Here is an 18,658-nt window from a genome sequence, read left to right as displayed (position 1 = left end):
CAGGCAGAGGCAGCAGGCACAGAGGCCCTTGGTCCCGTGCATGGGTTTTACCTGACGCGTTGCCTGGGTCGAACAGCCATCAGCTAATGAGAGCCATCAGGGACCAGGCACAAAGGCTGCTGTGTTTTGAACGGGAGACGTCCCTTATAGATTTGGGTGTCTGAACACTAGGTCCCCAGTTGGTGGCACTGCTTGGAGAGGTTTAGGTGTGGCTTTGCTGGAGGAAGCATGTCACTGGGGCGGGCTTGGAGAGTCTAGACTCATCAACTACCCTTAGCTCACTCTCTCTACTTCCCCCTGTGGTTGAGGATGCCAGCTCTCAGCTTCCTGCTTCAGCTGCTGTGTCTGCACTTGTTACTGTGTTTCCCTGCCTCTGTGGGTGGACTCTAACCCTCTGGAGCTTTAAGGCTGAACAAACTCTTCCTTCTGTAAGTTACTTCTGGTCATGGTGTTTCATCTCAGCAACAGAAAAGTGACTGATGCAGAAGTGCTGTGTTGAAAATGGAACAACCAAGTCTTTTCAGGTCACGCTGAAGCTGAGATGTGATATGGACATATGTGGGTGTCTACCCTGATCTGCCAACGATTACACTGCTCTGGAGCCGTATTTCTCAACACTGCTGAAAACTGCCCCAGTGGTCATGCGCGATCATGGCAGCCTAGGCCTGGATCCCATCCCTTGTCAAATGGTTCCGGGTGTAGTCTTTGACCGACAGCATTAGTGTCTCCTCGAGGCTTGTTATGGGTGCCAGTTCTCAAATCTCACCGGAGATAAAAAAAATATCAGAACTCTGGGTGTGGGAGAAGCCTGTGGGTTCTACCAGCCCCTTCAGATGACTCTAATTCAAGTTGCAGACACCCCATCCTACACATAGCTTGTGTGGACAGCCGGCCTTGAAGGATTGCCTTCTAAAAGGCATCACACAGCTCAGGTCTTACTGACATTTGATGCATGCTTCTTAGGGGCCTCATCTACTTCTCTCCTGCTGCAGAACACATCCCCCCACCTGCCCTGGCTCCCTAAGTTCCCTGTGTTCTCCCAGCTGTCTCCCACCACAGGCCTTTGGCAAGCCCTTCTGTTGGGGAAGATCTTTCCTTACAGTTGTTACTTCCTCATACATATGCTCACTTCCTCAGAGGCCTTCTCTGAGCTTTCAACATAAAATACTGCCGCAGTGCCCTGTAACTTTCTCAGTGACGTGTACCAGAATGTCACAGGTGTGTTCACTCATGCCTACCCTCTTTAGACCAATCATCCTGAAGGCAGTGTGCTTGCTGTGTCTACAGAACTGCTCAGGGTGAAGTAGCCAGCCACTCAGTGAGTATTTGACCAGTGTGCCTTATTCCTCCTATCTGTAGAATGGTGTTTCCTGAAAGATTAAATACATTACAAAATATATAAGGAGTTGGAATTTGTTGGTGGTCTGGCTTCAGCAGTAGCTCTCGTTTTCATGAGTTTAGGCTAATGGGTAAATTATCATATTAAACATGTAAATGGTGCCAGTGTTTGGATCTAGAATGTCTCCCGAAGGCGCCAGTGCGGAAGGCTAAGACCTCAGTGTGGCAGTATCTGGAAGTGCCGTGGACTTGTAGGTAGTGGGACCTGGAGGGAGGTCTTTAGATCATTGGAAGCTTGGCTTAAAAGAGGATTGTGAGATGCAGGCTTCTCTCTGGCTTCTTTGTTTGTGGTGTAAGTCATGTGGCTATGGCAGCTCTGTCTTCATGATACAGGTCCCATAAAATGAGACCATATGATTTTGTACTGGAACCTTCAGGATTATAGGACAATATAACCCTTTTCTCTTTCTAGGTTAGTCACCTCAAGTATTCCATTTTAGTAACATGAAGATGACATTACGAATGATGTCTCACCCTGGCTCTTCCATCCATCTCTTGTGAGCACAGTGAGCACTCCCTGTTTAGATCAGGAACTGACCATCAGATGATTCCATTCACAATTCAGAAGCAGCAGAGGTAGGATGCTCACAGAATTCCTTTGATGTACTCAAAATAATGAAAAAAAAAAAAGAGGCATGCTCATTTCTTATTTTTTTTTCCTCCATGAAGGCATTTTGAGTAGGCCAGGATAAAAAAAAATAAAATAAAAAATAAAAAAGCAAAATTAACATGAGAATGAAGTTCTGAGTTCAGGCTGCAAGTTGGATCTCTGTATATATTCTGAAAGGACCAGAAGGAGGCTTTTCGGGAGCCCAATCTTTTCACCATGTATTTTGGACTTTTCTTGTGGATTAAAACATGAGCAAAGCAATCTCGGCCCTTCCATTACACTTCTGATGAGGTTGGTGTGTACAGAGTAAGGTGTGCACATTGTTAATAGGACAACCCAACCTGCTTCTCTCGTTTCAGTGACACACAATCTGGTCTTCCTCTTATTTCAAACACTCTTATGCATGCCTTTGTCATACAAGTCGCTTAAAGGGGCAGGGATGCTGAAGGAGGCACTGTGGAGCTGCTCTGGACAGGAGGCTAGAGGCAGCCAGGGCCTTGGGCACTCTCGTGGTCCCTTCTGATTATTTGGGGAGATTAGCTTTTAGCTTGTTGGATTAAATCTCCCCGATATGGTTTAGAATCTTTCCTTTTTGATTTTCTTCCTTGTTTTTAGAGATTCATCTTTATTATGTGTGTGAGTGTTTGCTTGCATGGATTTGTGTACACCAGGTTTGTATAGTGCTCTTGGAGGTCAGAAGGCGGCGTTGGGAATCCTGGAACGGGAGTTACAGATGGTTGTGAGCCACCGTGTCGGTGCTGGGATCTGAACTTGGGTCCGCTTCTGAAACACCAAATGCTCTTAACTGTTGAGCTAGCTTTCCTGCCTCCACCCCTCTACCCCCACCATGCACACCAACCAAAGCACCCTGCACACACAGGTTGCCAGTGAGCTGACAGGGATTGATGGTGAGACTTAAAGCCTGCAAGTGTGGGAGAGCAGAGCCATGGAGGCATGTGTACAGAAATACACAGGGGCGCCAATGTTCCAGGGGACTGGGCAGTCACTCAGTTGACAGACCAGTCAAGGCAAGGCATGGATAGACCCAGAGAGGGAAGGTTTGGAATAAATTAGGGAAAGCAAAGAAAGGAAGGGAGGAGAGAGAAATGTAGGGAAAGGAAAGATAGCCTGGGGTTATTTTTTCCTGGGCAGCAAAATGGCTTTGTAGGGCAAAATGATTTCAAGTTGGGGAGTTTGCCCATTCCTTCTATAAGTTGGGTATCCTTGCTCTGGATGCTTGGAGTGAGACCAGGAGAATGATAATGTTTGTGCTTATCAGCAATCCTGAACTCAGCACCCCTCACTAGTCCTGTGTGTTAGGGGACATGGCCAACCTTCCCAGAGCCCACAAGACAGTACTGTGGCAAACTGACCAGAAAAAAAAAACAAATGGTAAGCCAGCAGACTAGGACTCTCTGGAAACCGCACCCAGCATGGAAGTTCTTATGGAATGCTAATCTGGAATCTAAGGGCCACTGTGAAGACATTTTATCCCTGGAGTTAGCTCAAGATTACTGTAGTCCTGTAGGTGGGTGTCACCCATTCAGGAACAAAAGAGACTTCCTGGTGTAGATGAAACTGTGCCTCAAGCTTCCAGTGTGCTGTAGCTGCTCTGGGATTCCAGAGGGATTTGCAAGATTCAGGAACTGTGTGAACTAAGCCCCTAAAAGCAATCCCCTGGGCAAGCACTTTTTGCACACAGGAATATTCTGTGTACAGAACTCAGCTGATGCATTCCCTTAGTCCTGTAAGGTGTGAGGAGGGAGTGTGTTGGGAGAAACTGTGAGAGAAGGTCATGGGGCCCAGAAAGACCTGCAGTGAAATGAGGAGACAGCATGAGCTATGATGATGTAGAAGCTCTGGGAGGGTCCAAGTCTGCTGGTGAGATCAGATTCATTCTCTTTTTAATGACTTCTGTTACTTTTGAGACCAGAACCAGAAGTCAAGAAAAAAGGTGTTTAAATTGAAGCAAGATGGACGCTTTATTACAGTTGAAGAAACAGGTGCTGGGATTATTCTTGAATAAAAAAAAAAATAAAACAAAAAATCATTGATGTTGGAGAGAGTCTTGTAAATGATTTATGAGGTTCATGTTACAGCCACGGCTGTGTCTGTGACTTGCTACGTGTCCCAGAGAAAACACTGGCTTTGCGCAGCACAGTGACGCGCGGGGGGCTGGGTGGGGGTGGGGGTGGGAGGGGTGGAGAAGGTGGTGGCCAGCTGGGAGTTCCTGATGGCAAAGTGGAGTGCCTTTCAGGAGGGCCGTTTTAAAGAACTGAAATTCTTCCACATAGAGTAAAGGCAGCATCCAGCCTCCTTCCCTTCCTTGGCCAGTTCTGTTCCAAATCAACCCTTGTCTTCAAGAGTTCAGCAGCTCAGGCGATGCACTCCAGCAGTCTGGGCAGAACTGCTGCCTCCCAGTCTAGGGTTTCCACGGGTGTTGGGGAAGGGGCAGTGAACAAGTTCAGGCTGAGGGCGGATGTCTTGCCGCCCCCGCAGCATCCACCCACACTCAACATTCAGCATCCTTGGTCCCAGCCTTGGGGTGGGGGTGGGGTGGCCGGTTGTCCCAGAGAAAGCAGTCCGTTTTTCTCCATTCCCCCTTGACTCTGGCATCCAGTTCCTTTCTGATTCAGGAACCCCAGGCCCAAATAAAAGAAAGTAGCCCTGAGACCTTAACCCTTCCCCAGTGGAGCCTGGAAGACCCCGCGTCTTCATGCAGCCCTCACTCGGAGGCTCCCAGGGCACCAGCGAGATGGTGTCTCTGTGCCACCCTGGTTGGAGGGGCGCTAGTGAGGAAGATACTCACCTGTAGGGATCTGGGGTCTCTTGCGACACCCGGACTCAGAAAGGCATGGCTTGGAGCCCTGTGGAAGACGCATGCTTGACAGCTAGAGCAGAAGGTGGCGGTGGGACGCTGGGTGATGGGTGCAGGTGAGGCTCATGCTGCTCTCGGGCGGGAGGCGGGCCGAGGGCGCCACGGGGAGGACGCATTGGCAGCTGGGGCGACGCATAGGGCTGAGAGGGGGGGTGCGGGGAGGCGAGCCCAGGCGGGGACACCGCAGGGGCAGGAGGAGGGAGTTCGGAAAGGAGGGAAGAGCGGCGAGGCGAGGGGAGAGTGGAGCTGCGGGGCCGGGCGGGCCACCCCGGGCCACACCCCCCCTTGCGGGCGCCCGGCGGGGCTCGGGCCAGGCGGGGCGCCGCACAAAGACATGCGGAGAGGGGCTGCGCGGGGCCGCGGCACAAAGACACCCGGGCGCTCGGCCGCGCGGGCTGCAGTGATCACCCCCACTCCGAGCCCCGGGGCAGCGCGGAGCCACCGGCCGAGCGCGCGGAGCCACGGGCCGAGCGCACTCAGGGCCCGCGCGGGACCCCAGGCGGCAGCGCAGTCGGGGTGACCCAACGCGCGCGGGGGCAGCCGCCTTCGAGCCCAACTTGGCCTCGGCCTCGCCCTCTGCCCAGCCTGCCGCCGCTGGTGTCCCCTCCTTCCCGCGATTTCGTTTCTTCTCACGCTCCCCCTACACCCCTCCCGCCTCCAGCACCGCTCTCCCCACCTTGTAAAACAAAGCCGGGGAAAATGCCTGCCCGTGCAGCTCGGAGTGCGCAGCCCATCTTGGAATAAGGAGTGAGTACAATGGCGTGTTGGTAAAAAAAAAAAAAAAAAGAAAGAAAGAAAGAAAAAGAAAGAAAGAAAGAAAAGAAAAAAAGAGAGAGAAAGAAAGAAAAGAAAAAAAATAAAAGCATCAAGTCTGTGTTAAAAAAAAAAAAAAACATTTTGAATGCTGCATGCCTCATGCTTGCCAGCGCCTCGCGGGAGAGACCCGGCTATACCGCAGGAGGTGAGACCCCCGGGCACCCACCCCGGCCGCGCGCTCTCTGGGGAGGGCGGCGCAGGTCCCATGGCTCATTTTCCTTTCCATTCCGTGGGTTGGATGTGATCCGGGCTTGGCTACCCAACCCCAGCCCGGATTCTCTCTTGGCGGTGTCTTCTGCTCTTCCGCTGGTGCCTGGGGTTTTTGCGTTTGCCTCCCTCGGGTGTGGGTTTGGCGCATCTTAAGACAGTTTCTAGAGAGGAGGGTCAGCCCTGGAGAGTAGCCCGCAGGCAGGTTGCACGGTGGCCTTCATCACACTTGTTGCCCATAGCATGGAGGACACGCAATGGTGCTGGGGAAAATAAAATAAAAAGCTCGCTTCTGCTGCTGTTTCGGGGGGCACTAGAGGCCAGCGCAAGAGGCATATATGGGTGAGGACTAGAGACCAGGAGTGCATTGAGGAGGACGCTGGGGGAGGGGAGAGGTAGTGATGGTGTAGAGGGTGTGTGAACAGCCAGCTTCGTGGCCTCTCCGCTATCACCAGTGGAGGCTGGGAAGCCACAGCGCCCTGATTAGATTGGGAGGGAAGGCTGCCTTTTGCTTTTTGTTTGTTTTAAATATTTATTTTGTATTCCACCAGCTTCTGTCCATTCTAGTCTGCCAATTGTGCATTATATATTTCTGCTAATTAAATATAAGGCCACAGCTTAAAGGAATTAAACTCCTTCAGGAAATTTATCAGCCTAGCACACACACACACACACACACACACACACACACACACACACACACACACGGGAGGGGGGGGGAGAGAGAGAGAGAGAGAGAGAGAGAGAGAGAGAGAGAGAGAGAGAGAGAGAGAGGAGACACCATATCTGCTCTCTCGCTCTCGCTCTCTGTCTGTCTGTCTGTCTCTCTCTCAAGGTGCATCATGACAATATTTTGGTGGGATTTCACACTGGGGCTGGGTAAATGATAGTGGTTTATAATTCTCTCAACAAGAAAGCAGCCCTAGGGTGAAAGTCAGTACCCCGGGGTGGGGGTGGGGGACCTGACTTTATGATTAGATACAGGACTCCTCTGCTGTGTTCTGTTTTTTAAGTCAGAAGATGGCTCAATTTTAGATTATTTTTCGGTCAGATTCTGAGCAGCAGGGAGGGGGTGGGGAGTGCTGGAGTGGCTACAGGTGATAGTGATCTCTAACTGTAGTAAGCACACGTCTGTCATTAGATTGTCAAAATCCAAACAGTTAACACCCGCTGAAGTGCTTGCTTTGAGAGGCATCACCCTTGCAGGATGGTGACGGTGTCTTTTAGTTGGTGACTTGATTCAGAACAGGTAGATGTGTGGAGAGGGAGGTACCCCCACTTGTGGTGGGGGGCTGAGCCTCACTTAGGAAGCTGCTGAAGCTGACCCTGGGGAGTCTCCATGAAGAACTGCTGCTGGGGCTGGGGGTGGGGGTGGGGGGTGGGGAGGGGCTGTATCCTCAGGTCTGCTCTGATGAGTTCATCTCTTCAAAGTCAGAACTTCCCGTGAGCTCGGCTGCTCCAGGAGATCCTGTCACCCACCTTCATTTTGCAAACCCCCTTTGTCTGGTTCATCAAATAGCTTTGTTTGGAGAGTATCTTTTTTTAGATGGGCAACTGGAGATGTACTTTATGAACTCACTGTGGTAGCCTACATTTAGAGGGCAGGATGGGTAGCTGTGTGTAAATGGATGCTCTTTATAAGCGTCTTCTCCTTGAGTAATTTCTGAGGCTGTAGGGTGCAAGTCCATGGGGATTTGCTATGCGAATATCGAAAAGTAAATTTTAGGTTATGTTACCATTTTTATGAAACCTATATTATAGACATGGCAGCAATCTGGCTTGTTTTTGTAAGTGGTGGGCTTTAAACCAATGATTTGTGTTGGTGTTTAAGGCTCCATCTTCTTGACCATTCTGTTAACCCATATTAGTTCGCTCTTGCCTCTCCAATCAAATGCTCTGTGGTGAATGGCTTATTTTCCCCTCCGCAAGTGGCCATCGAATAGCTTTTGTATTTTCTAAAATGAAACCCATTAATGATGATTTTGAAGAGTTTGGATAAATAATAGATGGACTTGGAGTCACCCCACAGAATCAGGAGCTCTAATGGAGCAATTAGCCTTGCGCAGAGCATGGAGGGCCTAAGGTGTAAGCCAATGTGCTGCCTTTCTTTCCTCTTGATTTTGCTGGAGAAATAGAGGGACTTGGTCCTGTCTTGGCTGGTGTGGTTCAAGAGTTAGCAATAACTTTTGTGTTTTAAGCATGTGAGCGATGGCAGAACCATGTTTCATAATGTGCTTACTTTGGAAGACGGGCTTTAGGTATGACTGCGCTAAGTGGTGTGTTCCCACCAGAAGGTAGGAAGGATATTTTGACTGCACTGATCGCCATCCCTTCGCTGTAAGAAAACCCAAACAGCAAACCTTCTTTGCTCTGGTTGCTTACAGTGTAAAGGTCTGATATACAGGAGTCAGCCATGAGCCTGCCTCGTGAGCAGATATTTTGTTTAGTACCATCAACCCTTGGGAGCTCACGGCATCTTCATTGACACATACATAATCATGAGCAGAAACAAATCTAGAACGAGAAACTCCTCAGGCATTCTTTTGTTTAGTTCTTGACTTCTTGGTCTGACCCCTGTTTTTTTCCATCCACCTGGCACTCCATTGGCAGCAAAGAGCAGACGCCCAGCCCCCCCCCCCCTTGAGCCTATATATGGTTCTGGAAATGATTAGAGAAGGCTGCGTGCGGGGTGAGGTCCCTCAGCTCCCACTAGGAGAGTGCCTGAGTTCAGCCAGCCCCGGCTGACCCCCTAAAGAAGCAGCTGACCCCTTGCTTCCAGACTCCTCTAGCCTAACCCAAATTCTCTGTTGTTGTCAGTGGCGGCCCCTGACTTGCTGGATCCCAAGTCTGCCGCTCAGAACTCCAAACCGAGGCTGTCCTTCTCCGCAAAACCCACCGTGCTTGCTTCCCGGGTGGAGACTGACACGGCCATTAATGTTATGAAATGGAAGACGGTCTCCACGATTTTCCTGGTGGTCGTCCTCTACCTGATCATCGGAGCCACTGTGTTCAAGGCACTGGAGCAGCCTCAGGAGATTTCCCAGAGGACCACCATCGTGATCCAGAAACAGACCTTCATAGCCCAGCACGCCTGCGTCAACTCCACCGAGCTGGACGATCTCATTCAGGTAACAACCCCCAGATGAGCTGGGCTCCATTTCTCTCTAAGGGGAAAGAAAAGACGAGGGCACCAGGGTGGACCTCACAGTCCCTGAGAGCATGGTCCTCCTTCCTTGGTGTCTTCCTTTCCTCCATTCTCTCCCTCCTACCATCATATCTCTTACTTCTCCTGCTCATCCTCTTCTTTTCTACTCCTTTATACTTCTTCCTCCTCTGTTCTTTTTGTCCCTGTCTTAGAACTGACAGGGGTTTACTTGGTTGCAGGCCCTCATAACTGAGGAGGCCATTGCCCACAGAGAAGTCTTGGTTTGACAAAGTAGTAGAGCTTTTAACCTGGGCTCTGACCATCGCCACTTAGGGAGACTGGCTTGTACACTCTTGGGATGTACCTTTCACCTTGTGAACAAGTTATCACCCAGTTCTTTAATCTCCTTGGAGTATAGCTTCATTAAATGGTCAGTTTCTTCTCTGAATTCCAACGAAGATCAGCTTACTACTACACAGAAAAATGAAGTTTTTGCGAAAGAAGCACACCAGTTTTAATTTAAAACAGCAGAGCACCGTCCTCATGGTGAGCCATGCTTTAAGTATTAACCCCCAAATGATTTCTGTCTGAGTTTGGCCTCTTAGACATGACCATATTTTGGTTGTGGGTTTCTTTGGTGTAAAACGTCATAGGTGACAAGAAAAACCTTCAAATTCCCCTACAAGGGGATTTGTTGGCTGTTGAAAACATTCTCATCATGTACACATCTATTTTCCTAGACAGCTTGCTTTTCCTTGCTTGGTTTAATTCAAATTGGACGGAAAGTGATCTGTGAGTCATCATTTGAGTGTGCTTTTCCTCATTTTGTGTCTGGGTTTTTATATCATTTGAATGAGTTGGGATAACAGATTTAGAGATTTATAATTGGATTAATCCCATGTTTTTGTAGGACCTTTGCCCTGGTTTTATCTCATGATGACTCCCCCTGTTATTCCCAGCCTGTGGAGGAGACATGTCCTTATTCTCACACCGCTGACAGTTATTCAGAGTTGGTGTTATCTGCTCCTGATCCCCACTGAGGTTCTGCCAGGCATTTCTGCGTCTCTCCCATTTAACTTAAATTTTGTTCATTTTTGTTTCAGTTTTAAACTGACACAGTCTTGAGTTTTGAAAACGTTCTTTGCACACTCACACACCAAGCTCTCTGTTGCTTTTAGATAACGGTGGCATGTTCTACAGCGGCAGACAAACAGCCAACTAACCAGTCCTTTGTCTCAGCCACCCCTTTCCCCGAGCTTATGCAAGCTCATCTTCATTTCATCCTTTCTCCTCCGTACCACATAAGCCCGCCCGGGAGATACTGCGGATCTTTAAAGTGTCCCTGCCTGCTTTGCTTTCTGAAGCACAGCTTCTGGTCGTGTCAGTGGAGGTCAACTGGTGTGGTGCTCAGAGCCTCAGCTCTGGGCTCAGATAGGGTATGTGAGCCCTTCACCAAATCTTCATGAAGAAACAACTTTTCCCTGTAAGCCCCAAATGATCTCTCTGGAACGGCAAGAGACTTCCCATCCAGTAGGTGTGACCAGAGTCAAGAATAACCCACCTGCAGGAGTGAGGGGTAGGAAAAGCATTGGGCTTGTTCGTAGCTCTTATTTCCCCTCCATCCTTTTATTGGGCCATAGCTGTTGATTCAGGTAACTACACCCTCATAGCTGGTGCGAAGTGTGATTGGTCTTAGGCAGGGAAAGGAAAGAATCGTCCAGGTGGCTGGAGGAACCTCAGTGTGAATTGGAGAATGATCTCACTGTCTGACTCTACCCAGAACTCTCAAAATAACTTAAAGGCCAAGGCAGATGGGACAGTCTAGTGGTGAATACAGATTATTTTTTTACACATTGTTTTTTTTTTTTTTCTGGAATAGACAGAGCTCCAAATATGACCTACTTTTCTCATTTTTCTTCTGCGAGCTCCATCCGTTTTAGCTTTATTACTAAGCACAGCTGGTTGAGTGTCACTGGTCTTTAAACGTAGTTTTATGTTCCATCATCATTTTCAGTGCAGAAGTTTGCCTGTTATTTATTATCATATCTTATGTTTGTTACTCAGTGTCAGTACATTTCCCTCCCTGAATATGTATATTTTTGAAACAAGAAAGTGTTCAGACTTCAAGGATCAAGAATAGAAAAGGGCAAATGCGCCCCCGGTCATGTATGAGAACAGCATCCCTCCCCTAGAGCTCCAATGTCCGGTGTCTCCCCGCTCTCATGCCCCCATTACTTTAACCCTTAAAACCCTGCCAGTGGGTCTACTGGACAGCAATATCACAGCAGTGCGGATCGGGAAACCAGACAGAGCCAGTCCAGGTGATTTGCCCAGTGACATCAGCAGGGTCCAGTCTACAGTCTGGTCTGCATCAATCCTAGGAGGCTCTGCTGTCTAGGGAACTTTATCTCCCTGCAGTGCGGGAGGCAGAAAGGGTAGGATGGGTACTAGTTCAACCTGCTGTTAGTGAGAAGGAAGCAGTCAACCAGGACGACAGTGTCCTATACAATGAAACTGTCCTAGTTTCCAGATTATGACCAGCCACCTGACTCCATGCTGTGTTTATCTGGGTGGGATGAGGGAGACGAAGGAACAGCAGGACAGGTGACAGCCTCCAGAGTTCCTGTGCTGGATACCTGTGGCTCGGTGTGATTCCCGTTAATTTCATAATGATGCATTCAGTCCATCACCACAGCTTTTCAACAAGATTGGTAGAGGTGCTAGAGACATTGTTGGGGCAAATGTCTTTTCTGGGTCAGGATTTGAAGGCAGAGCAGGTATCTGCTTCTATGGCACTTCAGTTAGTGGTGTCACTACAGAAACACACAGGAAAACACTCCTGAGGTTTAGACTCACAAAAACTGTCACCAGATAGAATTCAGTGCATAACCACTAAGGCTGTACATTACTCTAACCCTTTGCATTCTCTGGCTTATATAATTCTCACAGCTGTTTAACCTAATCATCTATAAATAACTTCTGTACAAACTGAGGCAGGAGAGTGCTAAGTGGGAGTGTGTTAATTGAAACCCAAGTGGGCAGGCTCAAGAATGTGTGCACTTACTACCTGTGTTTACTACTGCTTAAAACCCATTAATAAACATTTTCTTGGAAATGCTCTGGTAATCTGTGCATTAGGGTGTAATAAATGTGGAATTATCACCTCCATGCACAGTGATGTATGTTACATGTCTGTGTTTCTAACCTGGTGAGTGCATTGGCTACATTTCAATGTTCTTCCCAGGCAACAGAACTCTTATCAGTGTTCTCTCTGAATGGCATAGACCAGGAAAAGCATGGTTGTATTAGATATGGCTTATGTTCAGTCTAGCTCTTCCCATGCTGATTAATCAATTTGGGGATTTAAAATATGTTGCAAAATCTATGACCTATGCTTTAGTAGCAAAGATATCTTACAGGTGTTTGTCCTCTGTAAAGCAAAAGTCCTAATGCCTGAGAGCTAGGTAGGGGAGATACCTTCTCTGTTATGGGGTAAAGAATCGGCGGATTTATATGATAGTATCTAGTGACCTCAGTCTAGATATTTGGTATCTTCATTGGGGCAGTACTGAATTATTTTTTGCATAATTCCTTCCTTGCTGTTTGGTCCTTTCATGGGTGTTTATGGAGGATCTTCATTGGGTTGATTTCTCTGCTCGGTATTTAGCCAAATAAAATGACAGGAGTAAAGCACGGCTTCTCTTAAGGTAACCGCTCCTACATAGTCAAACCGGGGCGGGGGCGGGGGGTCCACTTTAAATATAGTCACATTAGAAATGCTTGCAGATTGGAGTTAGGAGTGCTTGAAATTGGAATACTATGGAAGAAATTAATCGCTTAATGATGATGGGAGAGACACAGAAGAGGTCAAGAGAGGGTGCATGAGGAGGAAAAAAGGAGATTGGAGGGGTAACAGGCAGATATGCCCTAGAAGAAGAGTTATCTAGACACGAGGCCAGGGTCATGAGCAGGCTCTGCAGCATTGACCAGACCCTATCATTCCACAGCAGGGAGGTTGGTTCCAGCCTAGGCCTGGCCTCCATCTGGAGTGGATGAGCCTTGCTGGGTACTTGGCTATGTGTGGAAGGATCCTAGGAACTACAGGGTCCCAATGTACTACCCCAAGATACAGCAAAGTCTGAACTTTTAAAATAAGGAAACATTATTTTTTACTTGTTGTGTTAAGATTATACGAACTGTATATTATCCATCCATTTACAAGTACTTTTCGAATGCCTACCATGTAAGGCAAGCTCTGAAATGTAGGGAGATTGGAGCATGAAGATTCTTGCCCCCTCTGAGCCTGTGTTCTATTGGGAAGTGGGGGAGCTCATCCATAGTGATAGGTTCCAGAAGATTCAAGCAGTGAAGCTAGGCATGGGGGAGGGGGGGGTTGTTGGAAAATGTTGGGGGTGGATTGTAAATAAGGTTACTGGTGAACTGTCACTGATATGGTAATTTTTGGATGAGGAGACAAACCAGTGTCAGGTGTGCAGCTGCACTTAGGCAGGGGCCTGAACACATGCACAGGCCCTGGCTGAGGTGGGGGCTTCTGCCAGGGGGCTGAGGGGAACTGGAGAAGATGTTGCTGGGCAGGGTATGGGGGCTGCCCTAGTTCCATTTCTGTAGTTGTGATCAATTATTCCAACAGTAAGCAAATTAGGGGAGAATGGTTTGTATTTTAGCTCATGACTCCAGGTTGCAGTCCATCACTGTGGAGAGGTCACCGTGGCAGAGGCTGAGGTAGCTCCTCACAGCGCATCTATGGTCAAGGGCAGAATGCAATAAAGGCACTCGCGCTTTGTGCTCAGCTGGCTTTTTCATTCTTACACAGTCTGGGCATCGTGTCTCCCACCTTCAGTCTGGGTTCAGTCTGTGTCTTCTCACATCAGTTACGCAGACAGTCTCCTGTAGACATGCATTGGCTCATCTGACCTTAATCTCTCACTGAGCCTCTCTTTCCTGGTGATTCTCTGTTGTGTGATGTTGGCAATTAGAACTCACCATCACAGGGACTGTGCCATGTCCAACTTCCTAAGTTTAAAAATATGGAGTTAGCATCTTTACTTGCTCTGGCTTGTGTTCCAACAGTCCCTCCCCAGCCTTTGCTTTCACACAACTGTGCAGCCAGCAGGGGCAGAATAACTAACTCTGCTTGGAGATGTTTGCAGGAGGCATCTTGAGACACAGTCAGATTCTGGGTAAATTTGGGAGGAGAATGAGGTAGAGCTTACCCATGGACCAGTTAAGTGTGCAATGGTCAAGAGACAACCATACCCTGGCTAAATTTTTATCCCAAGGAATTAAAAGGTGATGGGTCCTTTTTATTCAAATGGGGAAGTGTGTGGGAATTGCCAGGATGGGGGATATTGTCCTGATAGTGTCAGGCAGGTTTCAGTTATTGAAGGTCTCTGAGGCACCAGATTGCAGCATTTACAGAGCCAATTTCTTGGAGGAAAACAGTGTAGTACAGTATAGCACTCAAATAAAATAAAACCCCACATTCTGGAGCTGCTGGCTGCCAGCAACAGTTATCCTCCTATGAGGCCCTGTACCAGACACTTCTGTCATGGATCCTGAGCACTAATGTGCATATGAGCATTTTTGTCAGTTAGGGTTCCTACACACTACTGGCCACATCTTCTTTTACATCACCAGCTACAGAAGCAAAGCCTTCTGTGAGTCTCGCTGAGACCAAGCGTATATCTATAAGCAAAGATGAGACGGGGATGCCAACCTCCCTGGAAGTTCTCATACCATGGTATGTTGCTGGTTCCTTTTAATTGTTGACTTGATCCCATACAGAATCACAGAGTTACATTGGGTTGGCCTGTGGGTGTGCCTGTGGGTGATTGTCTCAGTGGCCTTGATTGATGTAGGAAGACCCAGCCCACCATGTGTGGCAACATTCTCTGGGATGGGAGTCCTGAGATGTATTAGTGGAGAAATTAAGCTAAGCACTAGACATGTTGTAACTTACCCTCTCAGTTCTTGGCGGTGGATGTAATTAGATACTTCCACCCTCTTGTTACTGTGATTTCCCAACAATGACAGACTGTATCCTAGAATTCATTGTAAACTGACTACAACCTTTGCCCTCTAAGTTATTATTTATTTATGAATTATTTTTACTTTATACACGAGTGTTTTGCCTGCATGTATGGTTGTACTCTGTGTGCAGTACCCATGGAGGCCAGAAGAGGGTGTCAGAGCCCATGAAACTGGAGTTACAGATGGTTGTGAGCTGCCCTGTGAGTGCCAGGAACTGAACCTGGGTCCTCTGCAAGAGTAGTAAGTGCTCTTAACCACTGAGCCATCTCTCAGCCCGGCTCCCCGTGTTCTTTTTGTCTGGGTGTTTTATCACAGCAAGAGAAATGACACTAGATCATTCTCAAGGACAGCTCTTGATGAGCATGCCATCTGACCAGGGACAGTACTGCAGTGGAAATTTAGCAAACAAGCCCAGGTTGACCACAGGTCAAGGTGGCCACGGTGAGTTTGAGAGGCTCATTAGGATGCCCATGTAAGGAGTGAAGTAGGAGTTTGAAAACATGAGTTGGAGTGTGAAGAATGGGGTGGTCTGAAAAAGCACATTTGCCAGTCATCATACAGAAAGGATTTAAACCCCTGATGCTGGAGGAGACCTCCACAGGATAAGTGAAGGTTGAGGTGAGCAGAGACGCAAGAGCCAAGAGGGCTTCACAATCTAGAGGTTGCTGAGGAATACGGTTCACAAGGCAAGAGAAATGATCTGCAACAAGAGATCGCAAGAATCTCTGTGTCATTGTAGGGGATCCATATCACCCTAAGTCCCCAGAGCTCTGGTCATTTCATTTGTCATATACGCCCCCAAGGTCCTTTCAATGAAGCCATTAAGCACACCCCTAATCAAGGGAGTCTTGGGAGATATATGAGTAGGAGAGTCACTTTGCTTTGGCTCATGACTAGAAAAGGGGATGGCTGGGTGTGTAAAAGGCAGAGGAAGAGCTAATTGAATGTAGCAGAACATGTTGCTAACGGATGATGCATAGTGGCTTCATGACAGGCAGCCCAATGCCTGTGAGTGCCCTGGTAAAAGAACTGCTTGGATTCATTCTTACAGTATAGATATCTTTTTTTTTTAAATCATTTTTACCTCTGGACAAAATAACACACTGTTCCAAAAACTATCTGGATGTCTTCTCTTTTCTTACTGATGGCTTTATTCATTTCGTTTAATGTTTTGGACTGAAGTGTAGGTTTTAATAACATAAAACATGGTCTATAGTGTCTCTAACAGCTGTAAGTCCCTTCTGCTCTTTGGATTGATTTCTGGAAAACCATATCCAACCTATGCCGTGTGTAAGCCTTCCTGGAAGCAGAAAACCTAGGAGCTCAGATGGGCTTGCCTGCCTGACAGCTACCACATGAGTCTCTGTGCTTCAAAGAGAAGCAGTGGAGACCTGATGGTACACAGAGTTGGAAAGACCACCTTCAGCTTCCACTTTCCTGGGGACTTCATCATGGTCTCTGTTCTTAGTGGAAAACCCATTCTTGCATCCATTCCCAGTCCATATGTTCATGCTGCCTCAATATAGAGGACGAAAAGATTCAAACAGAAACATTTTCCTTAGTATCAAAGAACAATTGAGATAGTTCCATGTCTTGTTTTCTATAGTACTTAAGCTTTTCATATCAAACAGGAAAGTAGTTTGTCAGAAAATGATCTTACCTTTACAGAATATAAAAGGATGGTTCCTTAGGTAATAAGGTTGAAGAGTTAGAAATGTACTGTATAAGTGTTAGACACTGATAAATTATCATGGAAACAGATGTGGTTAAGAAGACTGTCATCATCAAATAACATTTTAGGAAGTAATTTGATGGGTGGAAGAGTTGTTTGGGAATGGAGAAAAATATTCTGCATGTATATTGTAACATATAGTTTTGGTTAACCTTAAAGACACTTGCAAAGTTTAGACACTCTCAGTGATGGCTTTCCAGCGTGGGTCTTTCATGATAATTATGTCAAGAGATCTAGAATTTATAGTTGTACCTTCTATGTTTGCATTCTGTCACCTCCTTACACAACATTTGACACTTGTCCTGGTTAGATTTTTGTCAACTTGACACAAGCTCGGGTCATCTGGGAAGAGGGCACCTCAGTTGAAAACAATGCCGCCATCATTTTAGCCTTTAGGCAAGTCTGCGGGGCATTTTCTCGACTAGTGATTGGTGTGGGAAGAGCCCAGCTCACTCTGGGTAATACCATCCTTGGGAAGGTGATCTGGTGTGGCATAAGCCATGGAGAGCAAGCCAGTAAGCCGTGTCCCTCCGTGGTCTTTGCTTGAGTTCTGCACCCAGCTCCTCCATGAGTTCCTGTCCCCACTTCCCTTCATGATGGACTATAAACTGTAAGCTAAAGTAAACCCTATCTTCTCCATGTTGCTTTTGGTCATGTTTTTTTTTATCACCGCACTGGATGCCGCTCTAAGTACATCCTTAGTAACCCCTCATCCATAGTCATGCACATTGTAAGTCATGTTTATGAAATGGAGAAATGGAGACAGTGTGCCTTCTATCTCCAAAAGAGGCAAACTGGCCCCTGGATCAGATTCTCCTGGTGACCTGTCCCTGGGCTTACACTCTCAGACAGCGATATTGGGGTGTGGGCCACCCTATGCCTGCTGCATGGGGACCTGTGTTGGTGATCCTCAATGCAAGTCACTTATGCGTCACTCACAGAGGCTGAGTTTCACAGAGCTCTGGAGGCTCAGGGCAGCATCTCAGTTCTGGTGAGGCCCTTCCTGGCTGCCTTGCACAGTAGCAGAGAGCAGTGACAGGCACATGTATGTGAGGGAGGGAGGGAGGGAGGGAGGGAGGGAGGGAGGGAGGGAGGGAGGGAGGGAGGGAGAGGGGGGAAGAAGTGAGGGAGAGAGGGAGGGAAGAGACTGAAAGGTAGAGGAAAGCCAGAGAGAAACAGGAAGGGTTAGACTTTTCTTGGGTAACTTCAAAGAGTTCTGTGAGAACTTTGTCAGTATCTCCCACAGGCAGTGTCCCCAGCCCTAGGTGCTATCCACTGCTCCCGTACCTTCTCAACAGTGAAAATGCAACCTCTCATACAAGGACTCTGGGGCAGAGGGAGAGGGGACCCAAGTCCGAACCACAGCACATTCCACAGCTGTTCATCCCAAGACTGCATCTTTTAAAACATATTTTCAGGTATATTCTCTGTAGTATGTCCATCAAACAGGAAGCTTTCCATCAGTCTTTCCATTTTGGATAAGTAAACTGAGGCACAGAGTGTTTAATGCTAACCCCCCTCCCTGCCGCCCTTAGCCCCTTTCATCTGGAGATGTTGCTAGGAAGCACTAACCTGCCATTCTGGAGACTGGGAGGCTCCTTCCCCTAGCGGGTACTGTTCATCGTTGTCTCGGCTTCTCTTCCTGAACCCTGCAGAACTGTTCAGGTTGGTGAGCTGTGTATTTAGGACACGGGCCCTTCACACCAAGTCCTTGGAGGATTGTAAACCCAGAACACAATGCACAAGGCAGCAGCTAATGTAAACTCACGAAATACTGGGCAAGGAGTAAGGCCACAGAAGGGCATGGGGTGTTCTCAGAAA

The 18,658-nt window shown here is 47.8% G+C and overlaps 1 protein-coding gene across 6 annotated transcripts in view; it reads left to right on the top strand.

Moving 5' to 3' along the window:
• The window catches only part of Kcnk2 (potassium two pore domain channel subfamily K member 2), a 197,612-nt gene that overhangs the window by 55,055 nt on the left and 123,899 nt on the right, over positions 1-18,658 (top strand). For 2 of the 6 annotated variants that reach the window (XM_076548186.1, XM_076548187.1), the window contains exon 3: positions 8,727-9,037. In XM_076548186.1, the coding sequence (XP_076404301.1) occupies positions 8,727-9,037 (311 nt within the window). Of the gene's footprint in view, positions 1-4,555; positions 4,943-5,354; positions 5,848-8,726; positions 9,038-18,658 lie in introns of those variants that run through there. The other 4 variants (XM_076548188.1, XM_076548185.1, XM_076548189.1 and 1 more) reach the window with 4 other exon arrangements.

Source organism: Peromyscus maniculatus, chromosome 11 (genome assembly GCF_049852395.1).
Source record: "Peromyscus maniculatus bairdii isolate BWxNUB_F1_BW_parent chromosome 11, HU_Pman_BW_mat_3.1, whole genome shotgun sequence".
Taxonomy (NCBI): domain Eukaryota; kingdom Metazoa; phylum Chordata; class Mammalia; order Rodentia; family Cricetidae; genus Peromyscus; species Peromyscus maniculatus.
This window is presented reverse-complemented; position numbering and strand designations above follow the sequence as displayed.